The following is a 13242-nucleotide window of genomic DNA, read 5'->3' on the forward strand; positions in this document are numbered from 1 at the left end:
TGGAGTCTAGTAATGCGTATGCGTTACTGCATGTGCCTTGTGTTAAAATGTACAGGAAGGGGCATAGTAGGGATGTAACGAGACCCGATACTTCGGTAACAAGTCGGTACCAAAATTCTGAAAACTTGATGGTACTCTACAGTACCGTATGTACCAGGGGATACAATTCTTCCGGACCTGACGAGGACAGTATATGCCTAAGTGTTGTAGTCTGCCGCTAATTGCTGGAGATGAAAAAGAACGACCACCAGCACAGAAAAACAGAGCGCCTCATCTCCGTTGCCGTACAGGATGGCTTGACCGCAGACAGAAAGTAAAGTCTGTTTCTCTCTGCTGTTGTCTGTCACAACGTTAGCTGCGATAGCTGAAATTAGCTAACTTTAGCGCTTGTTTTAGCCAACCTGTATAACGTCAGTAAAGTTAACTTTAACCAGCACAGTTCTATATAAAGAAATAACGGCAGAGAGAAACTAATTAAACATGCTCTCCTTGCCCCCAACACTCCACACCAAAACATAAAGTTGAAACAAAAAAAAATTGAAAAAAGAGTGACATGAGACTGTGCCCCCCCCCTCTCAAATGTATAAACAAAGGAATTAATGCTCAATTATTGTTCTTTTATTTATTTATTTTTTTACACACCGTGGTATCGACTTTGGTATGGAGTATTGTGTACTTTTGGTGGTATCGGTACCAACTACCATACTCCATTTGAACTTAGGCGGAACATAGCTTCTATGGAAAACATATTTTAAGTGCGACAAAAATTTACATTTCTTTCATCTTCATCACTTTGGGGGCCTGGCCTCTGAAACCTCTCTAGCCCCTATGTATTTTGATGGTAAAAGACAGGCATAAATAAGAATGGTGGTGAAGTCTTACCCTGTAGTAGTCACTGCTGTAGATGTCCCTGGACATGCCAAAGTCTCCAATCTTAACCAACAGGCCATTGCCCACCAGACAATTACGGGTTGCAAGATCTCTGTGGACGAAGTGCTGGGAGCCCAGGTAGACCATGCCCGAGGCAATCTGCGTGGCGATGTGCAGCATCTGGGAAAGGCCCAGCTCTCCGTTAGACTGCAGCGGCTGGCCATCTACCAGGATCATGGCGTCTGGGCCGTGGGCTCTGGCATACAAAAACAAAAAACACACATTGATTTGATTTGAAGAACTAATATTGATGATGGAGTCCTCTCTTCTCTGTTTTTAAAGTGAGACTAGCGGCCACTGTGGCCAGAAGTGGAAATTGCAGGCTAACTAAAGGTTCTGAAACAGTCACACAAGTAGAGAAGAGTCCTAACGTTACTGAACTGACTTAGTAATGTCAGTCATGAAGAGTGGGCTAACATTAGCCACAATACACCTGTGGTTATAGACTAAATAAGTCTGCATCAGCCTGTATTGACTTGAGGTATGTTTTATTGTTAGGAATTAAACGTTTCATTTCTCAGGGAATATTAATATAATATATTTGTGTCATTTCTTCCTTTTAAAGTTACATAATCTCACTTTAACAACTGGATGTGGGAACCTTTAGAGTATTTTCAGCACGACAGACTGTGACATGACTGCCCCTTTAAGAAGTAACCCAAAGCTCCTTAGAGTCCTAATAAACCCTTATCCTGGCAGTGTTGGTGCTTCTTTGTATTTTTTGAGAATAATTAACATAACAAAGACAGACTGCAAGAAATATTAACACAATAACTATACCCTGGAAGTACTCAGGCAGCTTTATTTGCAATGATAAACTGTTAAGTGTCAGTTTTTATTATTTTTGGGGCTGAGTCTTTGGTGGTTTAGAGCAGTTTTTGCCACAATTTCGCATATCCCAGCCTTTCAGGAATTTTAACTAAGGCTCAGGAATTTCATCAAGGTACTATAAGTTGTACATTTACCAGAAAAAGCTCTTTCCCTGCTTAGCATTTGTGGGTGACAATGAACAACTAATTTCCTGTGAGAAGGTCCTTCTGGTCACTGTGACTACAGATGGAACTTCTCCCACTCTCTCTCTCTCTCAGGCTGTCTTTCTTTTACCATCTCTCAATTTTAGTGCAATTCAATGTTTTTGGCTTTAAGTGGGTGTGGAATAATTCAGCCCTACTGTATAGGGATTAGTAGTACTCTCCCTTAGTGTGTCTTTGTGTATTTCTACCTCTCTTTTACTTCAGAGAAATCTATTATTGGCTGAATGAGCGCAGGTCGCCCTCTTCCTTTATCTGAAGGTTGAGCTGGACCTGCACATCAGATACTCTATTCATTCCAACTGATTCCCCCACACATCTCATTTGTTAAATGTGACCAACAGGACAAATAGACCAGAAATCAGCTGTGTCTTGCACCTTGCATGAAAGAATTTCATCATTCGCGACATTGCCTTTCATTTCAGGAATGATTTCCCAACAGAAAGTCTTCACGCACGCTTGAATCGCATACACACTCAATCGTAACATGTCATCTTTTCAACTACTGCACAAACTTCAAAAACAAGATAGGACCCCCCACACACACACACACACACACACACACACACACACACACACACACACACACACACACACAGCTGCTGTCAATGCACTTGAAACAACACACTTCTGTCCCACACTCCTCCTGTACGCACTGACATCAACGCCAGTGAAGCTTCCCATTACCAAAGGGCTCGCTGTACAGGCATCATGTCGCTTTTGTTGAAGCTTATCAGAGGTCACTTCCCTCGGTACAGTCTGACATTACGGAACAAAAGCACTAAAGCACTCATGTTTGCTAACCCAGAAAGCTGTGAAGTTGGCTGGATATTGGCTGGCTATATATTATCAAGTTTCACACTTACTGTTAATACATTGGTTCTTTCTACAAGTCACACCAGTACCTTGAGTGAATATACACACACACACACACACACACACACACACACACACACACAACAACACACACAGCAATTAGGCTTTCACCCACTATAGTTTGCTACTCTCTGTTCATGATGAATTTCTAATTTGCTCCACCAGCATACCGTGATACATTATGGTTAAATTGACTTAACCTTCAGTGAAGAACTGACCTGAGGAATTTGTTGAGGTCTCCATGCTTCATGTATTCGAACACCATGATGAGAGGGTCTCCGTCCACACACACTCCGTAGAATTTAACGATATGGTCGTGCTGCAGATTGGTCAGCAGCTCTGCCTCCCTCTGGAAGTCCTTTCTTGCCGACAGGTTGGGATCTTTCAGTGTCTGAAAGGGAAAATACAAAAGTAATCTTCACACATGGAAATGGATGGTTGAGACAGTCATAAAAAGCTAACTAAGGGCTGTTGCAGTCCAAGTTTGGAGAAATCAACCAATGTATCCATTGTAGCCCTTAGCTCCTTACAGTCCATTGTGTCAGTCATTTGTCTAATAGTAAATTCCAGTGATTGATGATGGAAGCCAAGTATGAAACTATATATAAGTCCAGATAAATGTTATCATTATAATTATACTGGTACACAAATTGCTTGTTCATTCGTTGAAGCAAAACATATGAGGGCAACTTCCTGAACATAAAATTTAAAATGTTTGACATTTTAATCATGGTGAGGTTTAAGACCAAAACCATGTATCCTGTAGAGGAGGCCTATAATAAACCCTGTCCTTGGTTCAGCCTATTTGTCCGGCCCTTCCAGGAACACACCTTCTTTGTTTTACCTTGTGCTCTTCATCTTTCGCCTACCTTTCTCTATAATTCAATTAGTTAACTCCTCTTTGGTTTGAGTCCTCCATTCAGTACACCCAAATTGTCCTTCAATTCAGAGCCATGCTAGAGGTGTGGCCATAGGGTTGACAATGTCTGTAGTTCGTCAGTCCTTCACTTTGGTCCACACTGAAATATCACAACTATTGGATGGATTGTCACAAAATAATGTACAGACATGCTTGGTCCGCAGTGGAGTCTTCCCACTGACTTGATCACCTCACTTTTCCTCTATCACCAAAATGGGGCTGGCAGATTTGTTTTTGAGTGAGATGGCTCATCAACTGCTAATTGATTTAGCATGAAATTTGGCACAGATATTCAAGGCCCCCAGTAAGTCCTAACAATTTTATGGCTGTAGACGTCTCATGTTGTTGGCCTCACCATCGTCCATTAATTCCTGATGATGGACATTTTGTCAGGCATTAACCCTTCCATAGTTTTCTACAAGATATTTAGATAAAGATGAGAGGCCCTATGTGAGGGCTTACCACCACAATATTCCACGTTGGACGTCATACAGTATCTTTGGAACTCTTTCTTTATACCCAATCATCTGTTCCTTTTTGTTACTGCTTCCAGCTCATGTTGTCGATGCGCTTGTTTTGCCCACCTCCTCCTTTAATCCTACCAGCACAAGCTTGACTGCCGTATGATTTTCGGGTTTGCCCGATAGTCAATGGTAAACACAAGATTGGGCCTACACCAAATTCTGTTAAATTTCCTTTTTATATATACACATATACATATATATATATATATATATATATATATATATATATATATATATATATAAAGCTTTGAAACTGTGAAGTAGTCTGTCCTGATTGAACAGCATTTAATCTGTTAGTTAGTAATAAGGTGTACAGTAGGTGGATATGCATTATATCCACCTAATAACCCTGTACGTAGATCTTAGACAGCTGGCTGAAACAACTTTACACAAAACAAATTGATCTGATTGGTTCACGGATCAAGCAGGGAGTGCCTTGAACTCCTTTGAAGTGGAGTACACATCAAATCTTGTAATATGTCAATTGAAGGTGCCAGTATCAGATAAAAGGAAAATAAATCAAATAACAGCAATAACATGCTTTATTGCAGCCTCTGCTGGAGAAAAAAAGACTCTTGACACATCATCCGTAACAAGAAAACACAGCAAGTTGCCTCTCTTGATCTCCTTGGCCTGGAGTCCTGCTTTCACAGCGTGCTGCTGACGTTATTACAGATGGAAAGACCTTGGGATGGAAATGCATTTACTCATATGTGCTGTTCTTGCAGTGAAGTGCTGGAGGTGGTTGAGATGTACGGCAGAGTAGGTAAAATGGCCATAAAACTCTATTACCAAATCAAACCGCACTCTTAAGGAAATGTTTTGTGTCTGGGCATCCCTCCAAAACAATACTGACTACAATAAATTGAGGCAAAGCACTGCAATAAATTTTCCCTTTGTTGACCTTTAAGTGTATTCAGAGAGCCTCTTTCTGCTTTATCACATACAGGAACATGTCCAGATGAATATGCACATTGCATTGTGTTTAAAAAAATAAAGAGGTCATTGTAAAGGAGGCTTATTATAAAATAATTCTGTAATGCCAAGAAAAGAAAGTGACAGCCAGACTCTCATCATCTTCATCTTAACTCCACTAACTTTTCCTGTCTGGAATGTGATCGCCTCTTTTATTATTTTCCACAAAACACTCACTGTCAAGGTCAGGGCGGTTTTCTGACTGCATTTTCTTTTTCTGCGTTTGCTGAGTCTGCAACCTCATACTCGGTATCACCCTGCTTCACATTCATACAGTTCTGCATATTCACACTGGGAGCTGGCAAGAACAACCTAATGTTGAGCACTTTGAAAGCATTGAGAGCCACCACACATGTGCAATGGTTCTAAATGCTTTAAGCTCTTCAAAACAAAGCATCATGTTCACTGGAGTATTAACTTTGCTTGACAGTAATGGCAGGTCTCTTGGCTGATAGTTAAACAAGTTTTGAATGGGTACAAAGACAGGTAAAGACTGGGGAACCCAACCACCGATAGGAGAGCCCTTAGCCACCAAACCAACCACTTTATTTATTTTTGTGTACATTGTGTCTCAGGTTAAAGATGCCAAATCTCCCTGGACTGTGGAGCAGGCAATGACATTCACATGAAACTGTTTATCAAGCAAGTTGGGCCAGCCACTGTAACCTAAGCAGATACAATGTAGACACAAGGCCGGGTCATGCCACTGAGTGTCTGCTCTTTGCTTGGGTAAGAGTAGGATTTAAAGGCAGCTTAAAGGTAAGTTAGATCAGAGCTAGAGAATGGTGTCAGAGGGCTCACTAGATTTATGATGGCACAGCCCACTGCAGGGCCTAGTGATAGGTCAAAGCATGATTCAACATGCCTACTGGGCTAACGTAAGAAGGCTCACCTAACGTTTGGCACATTTTACTGTGTAATGATAACTAACTGCACGCGTATTTTTCAAATCTATAAAAAGAGTAAGTAGTAGTGTGAACACTACTTCTTTTGTTCCATTGAGGAATTTTTGCACTATAATGAAGATAAGGATACATGTTCCCCGTTTCCAGTTGTAGCTTCATCATATTTTCATACTGTAAGTGGTGATCTTCTTCATTTTTCTTATCTAACTCTCACAAGAAAGGGCATTGAGAAAGTGTATTACCCAAAATGTCAAACGATTCCTTTTGTGCTTTCACAACACACACACACACACACACACACACACACACACACACACACACACACACACACACAGAGAGAAAACATACCTTGACAGCTACCAGCATCTTGTCCTTGGTGGGGCTGAGGTTGTAGCACTCTGCCAAGAAGACTTTTCCGAACGCTCCTTCACCCAACTCCCTCTTCAGGATGATGTCTCTCCGCTTTATATGCTGGACAACTAAACCACAGACAGGCAGGAAGGTATTAAACTTAAGTACATTTTTATAGAGGTGAAAAACATGCTAGATATTAGAAAAATATATTTAGAGGGATAATTTCACCCCACATGAATATTATCATCTCTAAAGCAGGAGAATTAACAAATGCTGAAGAGAAAAAAGAGGCAAAAGGAGACAGAGATTATGAAGCAGTGAAAGACAAGAGAAGCAGAGAGAGAGAGACAGAGAGAGAGAGAGATCCCAACATTACACATTGGTTTAGGATTGTACAGTAACTATATTATACAAAACTGTTAAGTACTATATTGTGTTATGTAATTGTTCTGTAATATAGTGCGTTGTATAACTATCAGTGCAGTATAGAATCTATGTGACACCTACTGTATGTATTTAATATGTGATATGTACTATATATGCATTTTCTGTAAACTGCTTTGGCAACATGTTTTCTTTGTTCATGCCAATAAAGCAAATTGAAATTGAAATTGAAATTGAAAATTGAAAATTGAGAGAGACAGAGAGACAGAGAGAGAGAGACACACACAGAGACAGAGACAGAGCGAGAGAGAGAGACAGAGAGAGACAGAGAGAGAGACAGAGAGAGAGACAGAGAGAGAAAGAGACAGAGAGAGAGAGAGAGACAGAGAGAGACAGAGAGAGAGAACAGAGAGAGAGAGAGAGACAGAGACAGAGTGAGAGAGAGAGAGAGAGAGAGAGAGAGAGACACAGAGAGAGAGAGAGAGACAGAGACAGAGTGAGAGAGAGAGAGACAGAGAGAGAGAGAGAGAGAGAGAGAGAGAGACAGAGAGAGAGAGAGAGAGAGACAGAAAGAGACAGAGAGAGAGAGACAGAGAGAGAGAGACACAGAGAGAGAGAGAGACAGAGAGAGAGAGAGAGAGAGACAGAGAGAGACAGAGAGAGAGAGACAGAGAGAGAGAGACACAGAGAGAGAGAGAGAGACAGAGAGAGAGAGAGAGAGAGACAGAGAGAGACAGAGAGAGAGAGACACAGAGAGAGAGAGAGAGACAGAGACAGAGAGAGAGAGAGAGACAGAGAGAGAGACAGAGAGATTGATCAAATTGACTTTTTACCGAAATATCGTACGTCTGACCACATTTACACTCTGCACACCCTTATTAAAAACTACACCAAAATTAAAAATGGGAAAATATTTGCATGTTTTATAGACTTTAAAAAAGCTTTTGACTCAATATGGCATGATGATCTTTTTTATAAACTTATTGAAAGCGGTACAGGGGGTAAAGTTTATGACACTATTAAAGTGCCCATATTATGAAAAAAAAAAATTTTCTGGTATTTGGGGTGTTCTTTTGTGTCTCTGGTGCTTCCACACACATAAAAACTTTGAAAAAAATCCATCCATGCTGTTTTGAGTGAGATACGGTTTCTGAATGTGTCCTGCCTTCAGTCTCCTGGTGAGCTGGTCAAATTCGGCTCGGACTGTGACGTCACAATCCGAAATGAGCTGGCTAACCACAACCATTAGCTCGTAGCGTTAGCATGCTAATGCTAACGCTAATGCTAACACTAGCATGGTACCTCGTTCTCAATAGCAAAGCACTGCTACAACACACACAAGTTCACCATAATCTACAAAACAACTACTTACATGTGCGCCCTCATTTAGAAGTCTCCCAGCTAATCCTGCCTTGTAACTGACTGTCTTTTACTTCTATGGAGCTAGCTAGCTGACATGATCTACATCTGAGCTACTGAGCATGTGCGAGTGCAATCAAAGATAGTACAGAAGAAGAAGAAGAAAAGAGGTCTCACTCTGTAGCTAAAACAGAAACCAGGTGAAAAGAGGATCTACAGCAGTGAGAGAGAGCTGTGCAGTACAACAACAATATGGTGTTTTTTGAAAATTAAACCATGTAAACCTATTCTGGTACAACCTTAAAATACAATTATGAACCTGAAAATGAGTATAATATGGGCGCTTTAAATCACTGTACACAGAAAATAAATGTGCAGTAAAAATTGGCTCCAAAAGAACAGAATTCTTCAAACAAGGACGTGGAGTGAGACAGGGATGCAGTTTGAGTCCAACACTGTTTAACATTTACATCAATGAACTAGCAATGATGTTGAAACAATCTGCAGCCCCAGGTCTCACACTTCATGATTCCAACATCAAGTTCCTGCTCTATGCCGATGATCTAGTTCTGTTGTCTCCAACAGAAGAAGGTACGGAAGCGAAGTTTGGGGCCTGATTTCGAAACCAGAATTTAAAAACTGGGATAAAACTCCCACTGAAAAATTACAATTGGAATTCTGTTAAATTATTCTAAAAGTTTGCCCAAACACCCCAAACAATACATGCAGAGCAGAACTTGGTATATTCCCTCTGAAAATTCAAATCCAAAAAAGGTCAATTAATTTTGGCAGCATTTAAACCAAGCTGATAAAAATTCCATTGCATACAAAGCTCTCCTGAGCATCCAGCAGTGTTCAGATGTCCACCCCCTCGACCAGCTGGCTCGGAGGTACACTGAGCTAAACACGGTCAGTAGTAGACAGACAGGTAGAGAGAGACAGGTACACTGAGCTAAACACAGTCAGTAGTAGACAGACAGGTAGAGAGAGAGACAGGTACACTGAGCCTCAGAGCTGCCACAGACACAATCCTCAGTCTTCAATCAAAAGATTTGAGACTAAATTAAAAGATGAGTATACAGAACAATGGCAAAATGAAAATAAAATACAACACAAACTCCTCTGTTATCAATCCCTGAACAGAGATATCCAACTGGCCGAATATCTCAAAACAAAAAATCCAAAAGAAATACGAATTTTAACGAAATACAGAGTCAGTGACCATGAGCTGGAAATTGAAAGAGGTCGACATTTAAAAGTGTGGAGACCACGAGAGGAACGAGTCTGTACACACTGCCACCAGGATATCGAAACAGAATTACATTTCCTATGTACATGTCCCAAATATGAAGACTTAAGAACCAAATATTTCCAAAAATTCGAAAAATATATACCAGGCTTCACTACCTACACTGAAGACAAAAAGCTTCCTTTTTTATTAGGGGAAGATAAAAACACGGCATGGCTAGCAGCTAAATATGTCTTCTCCTGCCACAATACAAGGCAAAATAAACAGAGAATTGTATAGATTATCATTTCTTTTCTAATTTATTATTTTAGTTATTTGTATTCTTTTTTTTAATATATTGTTTCAATGTACCCTCTGAGGGAACTGCACAGAAGTTGATTAGTATCTGCATTTATATCATAATTATAATATGTTTACTTGTATTATTATTATTATTACATCTTATTATTATCAGATGTATTTACTCCTTGTCATTTTATATGTATGTTTGTTCTTATGCTTTGGCAACACAGATGTATTTTGTTTTGTCATGCCAATAAAGCAACATGAAATTGAAATTGAGAGAGAGAGAGAGAGAGAGAGAGAGAGAGACACAAAGACAGAGACAAAGAATCTACCCAGTAGATTGGAGCATGACTCCTGGGACAAGCACCCGATAGAGACCCTACACACAGACTTCTGTAGAAAAATTCTAAACGTTCAAAGGAAAACCCCAAATAACGCCTGTCGAGCAGAACTGGGACGTTTCCCATTACTGCTAAATATACAGAAACGAGCTATTACATTTTGGACACACCTTAATTTTAGCCAAAAAGACACACTTCATTTTAAAGCACTAAAAACCCAAGAGCTGAATCCTGAAAACAGTGCCCTCAGTCAGCTGATGGTGAAGCTAACCAATGAGGCTCCCATCAGCACTGGTTCAAAACAACTCAACAGAACAAAACAGATTATGAATCATTCAAAAGATCAATATTTAGAACATTGGAAAAATCAAACAAAAACACAAAGTAGACTAAATTGTTATTTGACTCAACAGAGAATATAAATTGGCTGAGTATCTGCACACTGTCAGAGATCTAAAGCAGAGACGGGTCCTGACCAAATACAGGCTCAGTGACCACCAACTGGCCCTAGAGACAGGAAGACTCAGGCAGACATGGCTGCCCAGAGAGGAACATATGTGCTCACTGCTCAACAGGGGAGATAGAAACAGAGATGCACTTCCTCCTCCACTGTGAAAAATTCTCTTCACTAAGAGACTTACACTTTGGAAAAATAGCCAACAAAATAACAAATTTCTCAATGTTAACATCAGAAGAGAAGCTGGTAGTTGTCCTAGGAGAAGGGACAGCAGCTCCACTGGCAGCTAAATATGTATCTGCCTGCCACAACCTGAGAGACTCACTACTATAAGATTGTACAAAACTGTTAAGTATTACATTGTGTTATGTAATTGTTTTGTAATGTAGTATGTTTATTACACTGTATAGAATATATGTGACACCTACTGTATGTATTTAATATGTGATATGTACTATATGCATTTTCTGTAAACTGCTTTGGCAACAACATGTTTTCTTTGTTCATGCCAATAAAGGAAATTGAATTGAATTGAATTGACAGAGAGAAAGAGACAGAGAGAGAGAGAGACAGAGAGAGAGAGAGAGAGACAGAGAGAGAGACAGAGAGAGAGAGAGAGAGAGTATACAAAGTAGCTGCACCCACAGTGCAGCTACTTTGTATACTCTCTCTCTCTCTTTGTACTATTTTAAATTCTAGTCAAGATCTCAAGTTTCTAAAGACGCAGTATTAAATATATCATGCTAAATAACAAGAAAGGGATTACAAAATGATGCACAAGGCATCTTACATTTTCTTTTTGATGTAATCATGAATCCAACGTCTTGAATATTTGAATATTTCTCTCAATACAAGTGTGATACAGCTTCAGTGAAGCAGTTACCAAATATGTGACATTGTCAAACTACAAAAAAAACAAAATGTTTATTTGACTTTGAAGCTACTTAAAAGAGAATAATATTGGAACATTAGGGTTCAAGTGGTTATAAGTCTCCAAAGTGAAAATAAACTGCAAGATTACACTGGACCTGCAGAGCTGCAAATCACTTATCTGGATTCTTTGTTTTTTTTCCTGTTGGCATTGAAACAACATAGGGGGACTTTTTCTAATGAGAACAGAAAAATAAAAGTAAAATGTCTACTTCTGAAAAATCTCTGTGAGGAAAATAAAACAACTAACTGAGCTCTGTCTCTGTCTATACTTCGTATTCTATTCTTTCCTAATATTTTCAATTTTCAATTTTTCAATTTCTTAATTTCTTGTTGCTTTATTGGCATGACAAAAAACACATCTGTGTTGCCAAAGCATAAGAACAAACATACATATAAACAACAACAAGGAGTAAATACATCTGGGGCCTGTTTCACAAAACCAAGATAAGGGATTAAGCTGGGATTTCCCAGTTATCCTGGATGAAATTAGCCTTGATTCGGTTTCACAAAAGCGGAGGCACATAAATCACCATGGAGATTTATTCTGTGCAGCTAGCCTGCTCCTGACCAGGCTAACAGCCAGGATTTATTTAATCCTGGAGCCTTTTCTGATCACCCAGCAGTGGTTTTACCCTATTGTTATTATCAGCCTGGATTAAAATACAACAGGTGCATATTGCTGTTCATTTAACTACTAATATTATTAAAAGTTGTGACCATTATTTTTTTATTTATAATTATTCATGTGACAGTCATTGTTACTGTTATATTGTTGTATGAAGACTGCTGTTCACATATTGTTAGAAGTTTGATGAATATATTATGGCAGTTGTTGAGATAATTAGAAAAGGCTGATAACATTTCAAATGTGTTTTAAATGAAGTCTGTAACTAAGGGCAATACATACAATGCTGTACATTTCTATAGTTGACCAATGCCCTTGAATTATTTTAGTTGATTCATTTTGTTTTAAATTCTTTAACAATAAGTATCATGTTTGTTCCTCTTCCATGTACATTGTATTTGGCATTCTTAGCACACAATTTGTGTTGTCCAGTAAACTGGGAATATAATTTGGGAGGATTGTACAATTTTAACAACATATACTAATTGTACAATCCTCCCAAATGATAGTCTTAGTTCACTGGACCAGTAACTATCTAGTGATGTAGGCTACTGTACATTCATGTAACAACAGGGAGAGGACACCTCAATGGTTTTTGACCTTATATATTGCTGGGGGGAAATAGCTGATGAATATAATCTGTTCCATTCATGTTTACAGTGTGCATGGAATTTATCACTTAATTATCTTCATAGTTTCTAGATTTTAGAGTCCAATTTCTTCAGTGTCTTTATTTTCTATGTCCAATAATATGGGGGAGTAAGGCATATAATATGTAGAGAAGGGAACTCGTCCTCTATAAAAAATAAAAATAAAACAAACAGATTATAGCGGACAGACTGAATGATAGTCTAAAAATATACATTTATGAACTACTGCTCTTAACTGAAAGCATTCAATGAGTCACTGTCATTTGCAAAAACGAACAGTTGTACACTTTGCATTAAAAGCGAGCAGTGGAAGTTAATATGACTTAGGAAATTTATATTGTAGCCCGTGAGAGAGAGGGAGAGGAACAGAGTGAAAGAGATATTTACGCATCATATTCTAGCGTTGTAGAAAATTGATCTTCATGGTAAATTTCCTGAGTAAAAT

At 39.1% G+C, this 13242-nt stretch overlaps 1 protein-coding gene across 1 annotated transcript in view; it reads right to left on the reverse strand.

The window, feature by feature from the left end:
* The window catches only part of ntrk3b (neurotrophic tyrosine kinase, receptor, type 3b), a 215393-nt gene that overhangs the window by 17909 nt on the left and 184242 nt on the right, over positions 1-13242 (reverse strand). Inside the window, exons 13-15 of the mRNA XM_039795075.1 lie at positions 6509-6639; positions 3056-3228; positions 883-1126 (exon numbers count right to left, since the gene is read on the reverse strand). Of these exons, the coding sequence (XP_039651009.1) occupies positions 883-1126; positions 3056-3228; positions 6509-6639 (548 nt within the window). The remainder of the gene's footprint in view (positions 1-882; positions 1127-3055; positions 3229-6508; positions 6640-13242) is intronic.

This window comes from Perca fluviatilis, chromosome 3, assembly GCF_010015445.1.
Source record: "Perca fluviatilis chromosome 3, GENO_Pfluv_1.0, whole genome shotgun sequence".
Taxonomy (NCBI): Eukaryota; Metazoa; Chordata; class Actinopteri; order Perciformes; family Percidae; genus Perca; species Perca fluviatilis.